The 16,084-nt window shown below is 48.6% G+C and overlaps 1 protein-coding gene across 2 annotated transcripts; it reads right to left on the bottom strand.

Moving 5' to 3' along the window:
• Positions 1 to 11,484: 11,484 nt before the first annotated feature.
• On the bottom strand, positions 11,485 to 12,531 carry LOC127048230 (olfactory receptor 52K1-like). 2 transcript variants are annotated; one of them, XM_050947951.1, is made up of 2 exons: positions 12,517 to 12,531; positions 11,485 to 12,435 (listed from the first exon to the last, which is right to left on the bottom strand). In XM_050947951.1, exons 1-2 carry the CDS (start codon positions 12,529 to 12,531, stop codon positions 11,485 to 11,487), a joined length of 966 nt encoding a protein of 321 aa, XP_050803908.1. The 2 variants fall into 2 exon arrangements, with proteins under 2 accessions (XP_050803908.1, XP_050803821.1); XM_050947864.1 differs by lacking the exon at positions 12,517 to 12,531 and having other exon boundaries at positions 11,485 to 12,447.
• Between the last annotated feature and the right edge of the window lie 3,553 nt (positions 12,532 to 16,084).

The raw sequence follows: 16,084 nt of genomic DNA on the forward strand, positions 1-16,084 counted from the left end.
ACTGGATGACAGAGGATGGATCACTCAATTATTGCCCTGTTCTGTTCTTTGCCTCTGAAGCATGTGGCATTGGCCATGGTCAGAAGAGAGGACACTGGTCTAGTCAGGCCAACGATCTCATCCAATATGACTGTTCTTATGTAACATGTTGTGTGATACTTGTCAGAGGCCTCAAAACTCATCAGTTTTATGGCAAAAACTCCCTGTTTCCAGGCCTATGCATGGCCCCACCTCCACTGAAATACTGCAGGACTGTCAGGTTACGCTTATGCAGCTTCTGGCTTGCAGAAAACTAGAAATGTCACATCAAGAAGTCTGACTTACGTAATGTCTTCCCGAAGCTTTGTCTGTGCTGGCGTGTAAGGTCTGTGTAGCTACACACCGCATTGAGAAGCAGGCATGTAGCTACACATGGCAGTGACGGGCTCTGGCAGTGGGGAGGCAGCGGGGAGAGGCTGCTCACTACCAGAGCCTTTCCCCACTGCTGGAGCCTTTCATCTCAATGGGGAAAGGCTCTGGCAGCAGGGAGGCAGTGGGACACTCAATGGTGTCACAGCTTGAGTGTGTGGAGAACTGTGTCGGGTATAGACCTTAAAGTTCTACCATACCTGTAGTCTACGTGCCTAAGCAGGGCCTCTCTATCCACACGGCTATTTATCCCCATGCTAGCCAGGCACGCAGTGTTGGCACTCCACATGCTGCCGTAAACCTGGACATACAGTCAGATTCAGAAGCAAACAGATTCAGATGAACTCCTTTATGTCTATTTATATTGCAGCAGGAGGGTTGTAGTGTGGTGCATGGCTGCAGCACACATGTATTCAAAACAGACTTTGGAGAGAAGAAATCCTATGATATAAAAATCAAAATCAACAGAGATGCAGAGACTATTCTGACAAAGGGAAAAAGTACTACAAGCTGCTACAGCCCATATCTTTCTAAGGTTGTAGAAAAATTGGTAATTATTTCATTAACTGAGAAAAAATTGTGAGCAAATAATTATGGGGTCATAGATTTTAAGGCAAGGAGGGACCATTCTGATCACCTGCTCTGACCTCCTGAATGACACAGCACACAGAATTTCACCAGGTGAGTTCTGTATTTAGCCCATAACGTCTCCTGGAGTTAGAGCGTATCACTGAGAAAGGCGTCAAGTCTTGATTTAAAGACTTCGGATGATGGCGACCAACCACATCCCTAGCTAAGTTGTTCCAAATGCTAGTTTGCCTGGCTCTAGGAATGTGCACGTTGTTCAGATGAGCCCAGTTTAGGAAGCGACTGAGATCGCTTTATGGGACTGCCCTGTCCTTATCATTACTTGCCTCTCTGCCAAAACATATGTCCCCCAGACTGAAATCGCCCATGATAACGGAATTACACATTAGAGAGTCTCTCACAATGCAATTGTACAATGCAGAGAGAACTATGGCTCTGTGTGTAACGCAACACCCCATATCTTTTGAATATTCAGTGGTTTCTTCACATCGTTTTTTTTTTGTATTGTTTTTTGATGGAACTAAATAGTTCCCTTCTGTATGACTAACCTCACTTATACGGGTCTGCATCTGAGGAAGTGGGTATTCACCCACGAAAGCTCATGCTCCAAAACGTTTGTTAGTCTATAAGGTGCCACAGGATTCTTTGCTGCTTTTACAGATCCAGACTAACACGGCTACCCTCTGATACTTTATACTGGTCTGCTCTCACTTATAGGGGTGTAAATCCAGTATCATTCCAGGTTTATACCAGACAACAGATTTGGCCCAAAGCTTTCCATTTGCTTTAAAAATCCATAGAATCCTCATATTTAGAAAGATCCTTGATTAGTTTTAATATAAACTACCCCAGCTCACTTGAACCCTGGCTGCGTCTTCTTCACTCTCAGTACATGCTGAAGTCACACACAAACTGCAGGATTCTCCACTCGGCCGGGATCAACCGGGTGAGAGTATTTACATCACCTAATGATACCCTGCTGACTTTTCTCCCCAGGTGGGAGTTGAGAGACTTGGGTCATTATAGCAGCACATTTGTTTTGGAGCCTAGGAAGTCACAGCAAGTGGTAGATTAACCCAGCTCTTTCCTCCTGGGTGGCTGTTCATATCGACAGCTACATGAAAAGGTGTGGGCCAAACCCTCAGCAGAGTGCATGCAGGTGTAGGCCATATTGTACTCATCCACAACAAGTGTGCAAATCCCCTCAACTGACATATGCACCAAGGGATTTACATACCTAAAGTGGGCAGGTGAAAAAGTGCGCACACAGTGTGCAGGACTTCTGTGTGTTAGGGCTTTGCTTGGACTTGACTAGGAGGACAACTGAACACTGGTTTGGGAAAGAGATGGGTAATGACATCTTACATTTTATCCAGAAGAATCCCCCAAATCTCATTCTAGACAGACCCACTCACCCATTGCAGACATGCAGCCAGGTCTGGGGTGGAACATAAGCAGCAACACTACACAGTTACAGCTGCTACCACTTCCTCTTTGGATAGGAAAAGGGGCCCCCTGCATAGGCATAGTTTGACATCAATATTTGGGAGGCAGCTCCAGCCAGGACAATGGGGCCATGTTTGGGGGACAGATTCCATGCCTACCCCAGGTTTGCAGTGCTGGGCCCACTGTGGGGTCGCTGCTGGCCCGTGGGCCCAGGCACCTGCCCTGTTATCTCTTCAGGTCTAGTATAGGAAGCCTAGGGGTGGGGGATTTAACCATGGCCACACGGTGGCTAATGTGCAGTGTCCACAGCCGGGGGAGCCTTGGAAGCCATGGCTGAAAAGCACCCAGCCTCCAGGAGGTCAGGATGGGGCTGAGGCTGCCCTACTCCTGCGTGTGGGTTTCCTGCTGACTCAGAACCAGCCCCTGCTTGGTCACATGGTGCTGCCAGGCCCCTTCCCTGTGAGTTCGGAGGCCAGGTGAATTGCAAGCTGCATCCCGGGGGGAGAGGCAGGAGCTACAGCTGGGTGCAGCAGGGAGAGGGCGGTTTCTTTCTGGGAGGGAAGAGGGACTGTCAGGGTGGGGCATGCCTGGGGGGGGCATGACTCGAGTTGTTTAGAGGGTGGCTTAACCTTTACATTGTGCCCCTCACTATCAGTGGATGCAGGTTGATAGTGTTACCCAGGGTACTTTCAACCCAAAGCTCTTGGTAACTTTACTCTGTGCGAGGAGGTGACAGGAAATAAATCAGGGGACACACGGCTGTCTGACTGATAGATGGCTGGCACAAACAGGACAACACAAGAGTGCTTTCACGTAAAGCTAAATTTTACTAGTCTCAAGCACTTACACACGTCCACAACAAGCTAGTAAAACACCCCCAACCCTTGATAATTACCAAAGCTGAGCATGGATTTCGAGTGATACTGCGGCAGCTGGTTTACCGCTGGGGAACACAAAGATGCATCCAGAAGGAGAGGTCAGTCCCGAAATGAGTCCCACCTGTCTCAAGCTTTTTCCCCTTATTTATACATTAGTAATTAAAGAAACCTTATTAAGTAAGTAGTTTCAAGCAAGAGGTTCCTTCTGATTATTGATTAACCAGAAGTGGGTTTTTCCAGAACTTGCAGCCTTGAGACCTCAATAGCCATTCCTGGGGCATACCCTACTCTTTGAAAATGCATGAATCAGCAATTTTAACTCAATTCTTATCACGAAGCACTCGGGGTCAAGCCGCCCTTTCGGTGGCACCCAAAACCCCCTCCCCTCCTGCCTTGGTCAAGCTGAGACTTGCTTTTAACAGCTTGCTGACTAGGCTTTCTTTAACAATAAGCCATGGTGGTTTCAGGCACTTTACTGGTTTGTCAAAGTCTCCCCTTACAATAGTGCCCCCTCCCACCTCGCCCACCAAGGCGGCAGCCCGTTGTCTCCACACACTGACCAAATGGGAAATCAGGCCAGGGGCTGTAAGCACCAGCCTGGCTTCCCCGTGCCACCTCACATCCATCAGGGGAGGGGCACCGCAGTGCGTGCGTGGCCCCTCGCCTTAGCTGGGACCAGGGCCAGGCAGAGGGCGATGGGATCAGGCAGGTGCCACAGCCAGACCCCACCAACACCCTGCACCTCAGCAGCCTGCTGTGTGCCTAGAGCTCATCATCGGGGGGTTGCCTGAAATCCAAACACCCCTGTCCTGCCCCTTCCCCCGAGGCCCTTCCCTGTCTTATGAAAGGAGACTCAAAGAGCTTGGCTTGTTTAGCCTAACCAAAAGAAGGCTGAGGGAAGATATGATTGCTCTTTATAAATATATCAGAGGGATAAATACCAGGGAGGGAGAGGAATTATTTAAGCTCAGTACCAATGTGGACACAAGAACAAATGGATATAAACTGGCCATCAGGAAGTTTAGATTTGAAATTAGATGAAGGTTTCTAACCACCAGAGGAGTGAAGTTCTGGAACAGCCTTCCCAGGGGAGTAGTGGGGGCAAAAGATATATCTGGTTTCAAGACTAAGGGTACGTCTACTTTACCTGCCGGATCGGCGGGTAGTGATCAATCTATCGGGGATTGATTTATCGCGTGTAATGTAGATGTGATAAATTAATCCCCTATGGCTCTCCTGTCTACTGCTGAACTCCAGCTCAGCGAGAGGTGAAAGCAAAGTTGATGGGGGAGCCGTGGCAACTGACCATGAGCCGTGAGGATGCAAAGTGAGTGATTCTAAGTCGATCTAAGATACGTCGACTTCAGCTATGCTATTCTTGTAGCTGAAGTTGCATATCTTAGATCGATCCCCGCCAGTGTAGACCAGGCCTAAGCTTGATAAGTTTATGGAGGGGATGGTATGATGGGATAACCTAATTGTGGCAATTAATTGATCTTTGACTATTATTGGTAAATGGCCTATGATGGGATGTTACATGGGGTGGGATCTCAGTTACTACAGAGAATTCTTTCCTGGGTGTCTGGCTGGTGAATCTTGCCCACATGCTCAGGGTTTAACTGATCGCCATATTTGGGGTTAGGAAGGAATTTTCCTCCAGGGCAGATTGGCAGAGGCCTTGGGGGTTCTTCACCTTCCTCTGTAGCGTGGGGCATGGGTCACTTGCGGGAGGATTCTCTGCACATTGAAGTGTTCCAGGAGTGGGTGGGTGAGATTCTGTGGCCTGCGTTGTACAGGAGGTCAGACTAGACGATCATGATGATCCCTTCTGACCTTAAAGTCTATGACTCATGTCTATGACCAGGCAGGTGCCACAGCCAGTCCCCGCTGTGTGCCTGGAGCTCATCACCTGGGGTTGACTGAAATCCGAACAACCCTGTCCTGCTCCTTCCCCCGAGGTCCCTCCCGCTCCCCACCTCTGACTCTGAGGCCCTGCCCTGGCCCCACCTGTATCCCCCCTGTCGCTTGTTCTCCACTCCCTCCCCTATTGCTCCGTCACACCCTGGGACTCACCTGCTGCCCGCAGGGTCGGGCCAGGAGGAGCTGACAAGGAGCCTGCCCAATCGGGGCACAGCGGGGCGGGGGAATCGAGGCACAGCAGGATGGGGGGGGTCAGACAGGTGTGTCTCCCCCCTGCCCCTCCCGGCTAGCGCCGGTACCTACTTTGTGCCGGGAGCAGCCGAGTCGCTCGAGGTTCCAGCAGCAGCTGTTGCTCTTCCCTGCCCCCGGTGGCGGAGGCAGGTTATTGCAGCGGTGCTGTCCAGATGCTGACAGCTTCCCCTTTCCGACTGGACATTCCAGTCAAAACGGGACACCTGGCAACAACCCTCTCATCATCCGGCAGCCCTGCCGCAGGCACCACCCAGTAACCTGTGCACCTCACAGGCAACCCCCGCCCGGGAACAGGCCCTGCAGTTCCCTATGTTGGTCCAGATCACGGCATTGTCAAGGTGGAAATAGAGTGGCACCGCCCAGCCCCAGCCCCTGGGGGGCAGCAGATCTGATACTCCAGGGGGCCCAACAGCCACGGATCATGGGGTGCAGCGGCTTGGAGCAGAAACAGCCATTGATCCTCCAGCAACCTGGGAACCACCTCCTCTGGGGGCAGCCCCTTCTCCTCATCCACTCTCAGCAGCTCCGCTTCGCCCTCTGCCACCTGCCAGAAATGCTGACCCACTCCACTAGCGGTGACCTGGGGCTGGTCCTGGCACAGGACTCCTCATCGCTGTTCACTTCCCAGTTGTAGATGGTGGTACCAGGTGACTTGCAGCTGGGAGGGGCCTGCCCTGGGTCGGGGCTGTGACTCGATCTGTTTGGGGTGCGGCTGAACCTTTAAATTGTGCCCCCCTGCTAGCAACATATGCAGTTTGGGGGGAAGTGCCCCCCCATAGTCCTACAAACTCCACCCATGACCCCTGGTACTATGTGGAAATGGCTTCAGCCAGGGGAGGGGAGCTATGGCAGAGATATGTCATGGAGGCCAAGGGACCATTTCTCTTTATGCTACCCCACAGGGTGCCAGAACTAAGAAGTTTTCCAGGGAAAATGGGCCATAGGATCTCTACAGTGATATCTATGGGTGGTTATTCCAACTATCTGGAATTGTTGATAAATTGTAGTGTTTGACCACACTTTGATTCATTATTTTGTTACAAAATTTACTCAAGACCCCAGATAACCAGTGTCAGGCAGGATGATTAATATGGTGCAGGAAAAAGGTTCGATACTATACCAGTCTCCAAAGAGCTGTCCCGTGCAGCAATACTGCATACACCTTACACAGAAGGATCATAAAGTTCTGTAAGAACTGTGGGGCTAGTCCTCAGATGCGATGAACTCCCACAATTCTCATTGGCTACAGTGGGAGCTCATTGGTCCCCGTCTGTCAGGATCAGACCCCATATTAGTGAAGGCTACTCTAGAATGCCTGTGCTGGTATAACTACACCAGCAGAACCTTCTAGAGGAAGTGAAGCGCATACCAGAATAAGGAGATCTTTCTTTGGTATAGGTAAATCTGCTCCTTGAATGATATCAGGTCTATTGTCAAAAGGACTCTTTTGCTGATATAGTTGTTGTGATGGGATGTACTCCGTTGTTGAAGCCTGGAAGCTGTTGGGACCGCTCTGCCCCCTGACCATTCAGCTGGGTTGGCCTCTTACACTTCTGATGACCCACAACCAGCCCCTCCTGGTCCTGTTATCACCCAACATGACAGCAGGTGGCGCCACACACCCATCTAAGTTACCTGAGTGCTTTACCTAAGCCACTCATGCACTAACAATGGAGGCACCAGCCAATTTCCTAGCTCCCCAGCCTTGCACCCCTACTGGAGTATAGACCATCTTGCACTGCACAGTGATCTGTACAGCGTAAACTCATTAAATAGTCCGCTCCCCCCTCGATGAGGGGAAGATCTGCACCAGCCTTTGCTAACGGAGCTAAGATTCCCAAACACCTCACTCAAAAACACACTGGTTAAGATAAAGCATAAATCAGGTGTATTAACTACAGAAGGACAGTGATTGTAAGTGATAGCAAACAGATCAAAGCAGGAGACCTAGGAAATCAAACAAACTTGCATTCTAAGACTTGTACTCACTAGATAAGGTTGGAATGATCAATATCTCACCCTGACTGATGCTGCAAGGAGGCTTAAGATTATTGAGGGACAGGCTGCATCTGCTCTTCAGCCTGGGTTCCCCTCCCCCATTCAAAGTCCTTTGTCTTCCAGAGCTTATTGCACATGTTGAGTTGTAGGAGAATGAAGACAAGTGATGATGTCACTCCACATCCTTTATAGTTTCTTCCAGCTTGTTGGAAGGTCTATGCATGTGACGTGGGGTGTGTGCCCCCATTGGCCAAATATTTTCTATTGTCTGCATGCTCCCTCTGAGGAGACTTCCTTACACAGAGCTCCGGTGCTAGTGGTTTCTTCCCTCAATGAGTGTTGATAACAGCAATTAACACCATCTGGCTACTCCATTAACATACCTGAAAGGCCGGTTTTGGGTGTTTCCAGCCTCACATCACACTTTAGTAACTCACACACAGCAAGATTTCATAGCTTCACATGCAATGATCACACATACGAGCCAGCGAGATATCACTGTTAAGCAGATCAAGACTTTTAGAATGGTACCTCACAAGGCATACTTTGTACAAAACTTATCATAATTCCATCGCCGTGGTAAATATGGAGTGCTTTGGGGTGCAGTGTCACAGTTGTGTCTACACAAGGGTTTTCCTGGCATAGCTATGTCTATCAGAGGTGTGTATTTTTCACACTCCTGACTGGAATAGCTGTACCAACAAACCTCTGTAGTGTAGACCTGACCTATCCCATTGGGGTCTGGAGAATCAGTTCATTTCAAGTCTGTGTGCGTGTTAGGGGCATGGGGACAGGGAAGCAGAGAGTGTCTAATCTTCATATTTCAAATATTTGTATTTGTTCTTATGTGTTTTGAAGTGGGGTCCCTAATTACTCACGAAGCCAGGTATATAGGACTAAAATAATATGAGATCTGAGCTACGTTCTATTTCCAGAAATAAAGAGTAAAATGTGGTGTCATCAAATAATTTGTACTTTATATTAGTAAAAACCAACAAGGATAAATCCAAAGAAAAGTCTCCAAGAAGAAGTGGGAGAGAGAAGACTCATAAAATATTTAAACAAGCCACCTAACTGAACCCGTCTAATATCTCTGTGCATCAGAGCATTTGAAATCTAAGTTCGCTTGCTTCCAGGCTCCCTGCCTAGGATTCATATAAATGCTCATGTCTCTCCTCTCCAGGGTTATACCCCACGTGAGCACTTTTACATGCTTGTTTTATGGAATGAAGATTTAAGCCAGTTCAATAAACTCTTTAGGAAACCTCTGCCTACAAGCAGTGACTGAATGTGTTACTAAAATGTGATGTGAGGCTGGAAACACCCATAACTGGCCGTTCACATACAACAATGGAGTAGCCAGACAGAATCCAGTGCTTATACATTGAAGGAGGGCATTTGTTCTCTCCATCACCACACTGCACTGGGACTTCATGTACAGTTGATACATCATGACTCCGAGTTCTTTTCTGAGCCCCCCATCTTGTAAGTGTGATATACGGACCTGGTTCCTTGATGCAGGACCTCAAATTTAGTTGCAATCAACTGCAGGTTGTTCAGGTGAGCCCAGTTTAGCAAGTGATTGAGATCGTTTTATAGGACTGCTCTGTCCTAATCATGGTTTGTCTCTCTGCCAAAACATATGGCCCCAAACTGAAATCTCTCATGATAACACAGACACACAGTGCTGGGCAGAGGGACACACTCATGCCAGGCCAGGCTGTTACCTCTGTTGGTCCAGATCACAGCATTGTCCAGCTGGAAACAGAGTGTCACTGCCAAGCCCCATCTCCTCAGTCCCTGTGGGGCAGCAGGGCCGATACTCCAGGGGGCCCAACAGCCACGGATCATAGGGTGTGGCAGTCCTGAGCAGGAACAACCATGAACCCTCCATCCACCTGGGAACCACCTCTTCTCGGGGTCGCCCCTTCTCCTCACCAACCCCGGCAGCTCCGCTTTGCCCTCTGCCACCCACTGGAGATGCTGGGCTCCTCTGGCCTGGGAGGGGACCATTGCTGGACACTACTCCACCAGTAAGGGGGCTGGGGTCGGCTCCTGGCACAGGACTCCTCATTGCTGTCCGCTTCCCAGGTGTACATGGCTGTGTCGGATGCCTTGCGGCTGGGAGGGGCCTGCCCAGGGTGGGAGCTGTGACTCAGACTGTTCGAGGGGGTGGCTGAACCTTTAAATTATGCCCCCCATTAGTAACTTATGCAGTTTGGGGGGAAGTGCCACCCATAGTCCTCCAAACTCCACCCAAGACCCCTGGCACTATGGGGAAAGGGCCTCAGAAAGGAGCTATGTCTTGGAGGCCAAGGAACCATTTCTCTTTATGCTACCCCATAGGGTGCCAGAAATTAGAAGTTTTCTGGGGAAAATGGGCCATAGTATCTCTGCAGTGATATCTATGGGGGGTGATTCGAACTGTCTGGAATTGTTGCTCAATTATATTGTTCGACTACACTTTGGTTCATTATATTGTTACGAAATATACTCTTGAGCCCAAATAACCAATGCCACTCAGGTTTATTAATATGGCGCAGGAATGAGGTTCGATATGATACCAGTCTCCAAAAAGTTGGCCTGTGCGGCTCTGTTGCATTCACCTTATACTGACGGTGCGCTCCTGCTGTAACAGATTTCAGCTGCTATTATATATGATTTTAGAAGTTACACATTTTGACAAGTTTTATGTCTGCTTGTGCCAAATATTTAGTTAAGTAAATGCAAGGTATTATGAGACACTAAGTTTAAGTGAATGAATAGGATTATGGTATAGGCTGTTTCAGCGATATCACTGTTAAGAACATAAGAATGGTCATAGTGGGTCAGACTAAAGGTCCGACAGTGGCTAGTGCCAGGTGCCCCAGAGGGAATGAACATAACAGGTAAACATCAAGTGATCCATCCTCTCACGCCCATTCCCAGCTTCTGGAAACAGAGGCTAGACACATCATCCCCGCCCATCCTGGCTAATAGCCATTGATGAAGCTATCCTTCATGAAATTATCTAGTTCTTTTTTTAACTTATCTAGTTCTTTTGCTACAATATTTGTGGTTAATATTATTGGTAGTTAATGCATACTACTAGTATATATATGGTGCAGATAATACAGATTATGAATGTGATATATATCTATATACTGTCCAGCATATATTAGACAACAGGAACAAAGGTGATAGCAATATAGAGCAAGACTTTTTCCCAAGTATTTCATTAACACACACACACGCACACACACACACACGCACACGCACACAAAGAGAAAAAACACTCTGTTTCATTTATTTATTGTCAGTATCAGAAAGTGAACTTTAAATACTTTGTGCCTGAGATAACTCTGGTAAGGATTTGGGGAGTTTTAAAGTGCTCTATGAGGCAGATACAACTTTCCTCCTCCCGCCCCTCTCGAGCTTGTGCGTTGTGCTGCTGTGTGGTAGGGTTAAACTACTGGGGACAGAATCTTAAATGTTCACACTCCACAACTAAGGCCAGATTTCCCCTAGAAAATGTTGGCACCAGCAGCTTCCATGGTTGCACGTTTGGGACAGAAGAGCCCAGCACTCAGCACTTATTCTGGTGCCTAAATGGCCCTGGGTGTGTCGCTGCATCTCGGAGCTGAGGGAATGTCAGGGTCAGATACAGCATTTGTTCCTGCAGTATGCACCTCCATGGCTGTGGCTGGGTGTGTCAGTAATAAAGACCAGATGTTCCAGCAAAGCATGAGAAGGTGCAAGGAGCTTTCACGCTCCTCTTAAGACACCTTCACACTCCACAGACGAGGCCGAGTGAGGACAAGGTCATGGCCAAGATCACCTTCCAGCCAGCAGCACTAAGCTAGTGAGGGGACGGTGTATCGCTCCCTGTGAATCGGAGGTGGACTTCCCATCCCAGTGTACACAAAGCCCCCACAAACATGCTGTCTGAGTTACTCAGAAAACCTCTCCTGCATCCTCTACTTCCTGATCGCTTAGCAGCCCCCTCCTGCTCAGCCTAGAAGCTTTTCCCTCGGACCAAGAGAAGCACCCTGTCACGAATCTGTTTGGTTTTCACACCGTATACAATGGGGTTCATCATGGGAGGAAAGAGGAGGTAGAAATTGGCCAGCAGGATATGTATGTGTGGAGTGACATGGCACCCGAACCTGTGTATTGTTGAGGTGAGGACCACTGGTGTGTAGACAACTAAGATGGCGCAAAGGTGAGAGCCACAGGTGCTGAAAGCCTTGAGCTGCTCTTCTTTGGATGCCAGGCTTAAGACAGCCCTTAGGATCTTGACATACGATAGGGAGATGAACATCAGATCCAGCCCCACAATGAAGTAAGTTATGATGATCCCATAGATGTTATTGAACCCGGTGTCGGCACAGGCCAGCTTCACCACGGCCATGTGCTCACAGTAGCAATGGGAGATGACGTGGGACCCGCAGTAGGGCAGCCTTCTGAGGTGCAAGGGCAGGGGGATCACTAGCAGAACAGCCCGGGACAAAGCTGCCAGCCCGATCTTTGCTATCACTGAATTGGTCAGGATGATGACGTATCTCAGGGGGTTGCAGATGGCCACGTACCTGTCGAAGGCCATGGCCAGCAGTAGAGCAGACTCCGTCATGGACATCGAGTGAAGGAAAAACATCTGCACCAGGCAGGCATTAAAGCTGATCTCCCTGGAATTAAACCAGAAGATGCTCAGTATTTTCGGCATGGTGGTTGTGGATAAAACCAGATTGATCACGGCCAGCATGGCGAGAAAATAGAACATGGGCTTGTGTAGGGAGGGCTCTGTCTTGATAACGCACAGGAGGATGCAGTTTCCTAGAAGGGCCACAATGTACATTGAGCAGAAGGGGATGGAGATCCAGAGGTGCAGAGCTTCCAGCCCTGAGATGCCCGTCAGGAAGAACATGGCTGGATCAGAGCTTGTGCCATTGGGAGCTGACAGGTTGCCCTGCAGGAGCATCCTCTGCAAGTTTCACATCAACCTCTGTCCTGTCAATAAAACATAAGAGATGATGAACAGACACTATACAAGTGTCTGGCTCATGAGGTGCAACTCCTTTGGGAATGGATGACAAGGTCTGGAGCTGATAGAAACATTAAGTGATAAGCTATCAGCTACTGCAGGACTCTTGAATCTGTCAGGCAAAGGCATAACAAAGTCTAGTGGCTGGAAGTCGAAGCCTTCAGAGTGCAAACGGTGAATAAGATTCAACTGTGCTACTGGAACTAAAATGGAATTAACCAGTTCAAGAGAACCATCAGAGGCTTAGTAAGTTCTCCACGGCTCGGGGTCTTTCGATAGAGATTGGATGTTCTCAGAGAGATTTTCTAGCTCAACCACAAGTTACTGGGCTGCATGCAGGAATCATCGGGTGGGTTCTTTGGCCTGTGGTATGCAGGAAGTCAGGCTAGATCACCATAAAGGACCCTTCTTGCCTTAAAATCTACCACTCTATTATTTCAAAAGGCCACTTCTATCAGGTCTGGAGTTGGCTCAATAAATCAGGTCTGTGACGCCAACTCTTTTTTTCAGAAGACTTTCCAATTTTCCCAGCATACCTTTGCATTACCTTTTGTGTTATCATGAGCGTTTCTTTCAGTGCCATCACCATGGTACCTGAGTACCTGGAGAGACACAATGAACTTCGTACTTCATTTACATCTGCAGCTTTCAGATTTCAAATTATATTTTGCTATTTTGGAGAGTTAGGCGCTTGTGTAAGATCAACCCGGGTTGGCCCCAGCCCACAAAACATATCAAGCAAATCAGCCAAAACCAGATAGTCTAGAAATTAGCAAAACCCTTCCCTCCCTCAGACAGCGACCCACTCCCTGACTCCAACACTTGACCAAGTGAGATGTTGGGACAGTGGATATGGGCTTTACAACATGGTTAGGGTATTTCTGACCAAGGTTGAGTAGGGACTGAATTCCAAGGGAACCCCCCTGACCCCAGCCTACTCTCTCTTACGCTGGGGAGGAGGGAGGGGAGGGGGATGAACTCATTGCCTTTCTTACCATCTCTCTCCCCTCCCCGATCTCTATCACTGCTGACAACACCTGCAGCCTCGCAGTCACTCAGGGCTACAACCTGGCAGATGTCTTTGACCCCTCCAACCTGTGTGTGCAGGGTGTGTCCAAGTGCTGTCACATCACTCTACATCATGTTCCTAAGATCCTACCCTTCTATCTACACAACAAAAGCTCGCCTCCATCTCCATCTCCTCATCATCTGCAGCCTTGGTTCCGGCAACCTCCTCCACTCTGGTCCATATGGCCCTTCTCACACCTCCAAAGCACAAAATCCCTCCACAGGGTCCTTGTCCTTATCTTAAGGGTCCTTCACGGCTCCATCTCCTTACTGATCCACACTTTTCTATTCTTGTGTTGTCTCCTATCTCCTCCACTCTGCCAGGGACGGAGCAACCACCCGTCTGTGTTTCCCACGGTGCCTCCATAGTATAGAACAGACCCCCGGACCCAACCCACTCCCCATTCCTGCTTCACACCCGTCCTCAAGATCAACTCCACCAAGGAACAATGGACCATCGGGTAGAGCTGATATGCATGTATTTAACATAACAGATGCATATAATGGCAAGGGAAAATGGTCCATATTTTGGTTTGTATTCCTTTATCTCCCCCTCCGTATGTTACAGGGGGCTTAATGTTGATGAAGAAAAGTCTCTGTGTGCACACATGCATGTGTGAGTGTGTGTGTGAGATAGTGTGTGTGTCTGTACAGTGCCTTGCACATTCTGAATGCTACCTGACGATCAATAATTCTCAATATCTAGAGTATGTACAAAATCCCCCCAAACTTCTGTAGCATTTGGTGGAGGAATTTTAACACGTATCTCCTGGCACCATCCTGTCATTAGCTCTCAGGACTTTCCACTTTTGTTTGCACCCACAATGATCTGCCAACAGGAATGTGGGCATGGAAGCCCCTGATTTGCGGGGGCAGTTATTTCCAGGTGCAAATGATACCTTCAGAAAGGAAGCCAGGTTTTAAAAAAAAGCAAGACTCAGATGTAATCTGCATAGTCTCTTGCACATAAACTGCATTCCACAATCCCTTTCAGAATCCCGGCACCTTAACAATAAGGAACTAGGGCCAACACTGAAGTTAAGAGAGGTCATCTGCCTGTGAAACTGCTAAAGAACCACTCAGCACCACATTCTCAATCTTAGGTGTCGCAGGTATCTGCCTTCATCCACGCTTGGGCACATAGCTTAATTTTTTGGAGGTGCTGAACACCCATCAACTCCCCTTGAAAACCAGATCACTTGTTTAAGTGAAAACCAGATCATTCATAGACCATAGCTGCTAGCGATAGACACCCAAGTGTGATCAGGTGGGGAACAATAGAAAACTGCAGATGAAACAGGAAATTAAAGTATACAACAGCAGAATTTGAATCAGGTTTTGAACTTGAACTTGCCCAGAATGTGGGTGTGTTTGGATCTGAGGTTCTGCTTCAGACCCGTCTTTGGCTACAGAACAGTACAATTCCTTTGCCCACATGAATTGGATTTCATGGGTGAACTCACCAGAATCCTGCAGTGCTCCCTTCCTTTCCTAGGGCCTCACTCTCCCTCCCGTGCTGTGTGAGGTCCACATGCTCACCCACAGCTGCCTGCCTTTGGTGGATTTATAGCCACGGTGAAAGAACTCGCCTCCTCCCAGCGGGGGGTCTCGCAGTTCAGCTGGGAATCTCTGCTTCCACTTTCTCCTCCCCGCCCATCGCTGGCAGAGAGAGAATTAACTCTTTGTTTTCAGACTTGGGAGAAAAGAAACTGTTCCTGCGTCTTGGGAATGAGAGATAGAAAAGCCATTTTCAATCCCCCCTAGACCACGATTCCTCAGCCACTGCAGAACTGATCATTACGGTACATTCCCCAGTGCTCTGCCCAGTCTCGTTTTAAACAACCCAAGCAATGAACCTTCCACTAATTTCCTTAGGAGGTTGTATCCACCCCAGAGAGTCCATTAGTGCCCGGAGTACTTTCACTGGCTATGAGAGAGGGTCATCCTGGCTGGACAAGTCAACTTCAGCTGCTTTCTGGCTGAATATTGGACAGTCTGCAGTCACTGCGAATACAAGCTAGCTACTGAACGCCACTCACAGGGAGAGGCCGTAGGAGTGTGAAAAGGCAATACAGCCTCACAGATATTTACTTCGCAACCGGCTGCCTTAAGTTATTGTTTTTAGTTTACGTTGGGATAGTGCTGAGAGATCTCAGCCTGGAAACCGAGCCCCATCATGCCAAGTGCTGTTCACACTTGTAATGAGAAGGTGCCCTACAGAGTTTCCCATCTGTGCTGGTGTTTCAGTTCCCAGGTGCGGTAAAGTTCCCGAGGAGAAGGAATCTCACTTCATTTCAGCCCCACACTCCTCTGAGGCATTCAGTAACCCTGTGAACAATGACATTTGGTGCAAATAGTGGATCCTCTTGACTATAAATAAGTCTACCCTGAAAACCACCCCCTAAACATGGCAGCATCTCAGAGCCCAGGTCAATTGACTCTGGCTTGTGGGGTTCGATACGTGGCACTGAAAAGAGCAGTGAAGATGTTCCCGCTCAGGGTGAAG

Source organism: Gopherus flavomarginatus, chromosome 1 (assembly GCF_025201925.1).
Source record: "Gopherus flavomarginatus isolate rGopFla2 chromosome 1, rGopFla2.mat.asm, whole genome shotgun sequence".
Classification (NCBI taxonomy): domain Eukaryota; kingdom Metazoa; phylum Chordata; order Testudines; family Testudinidae; genus Gopherus; species Gopherus flavomarginatus.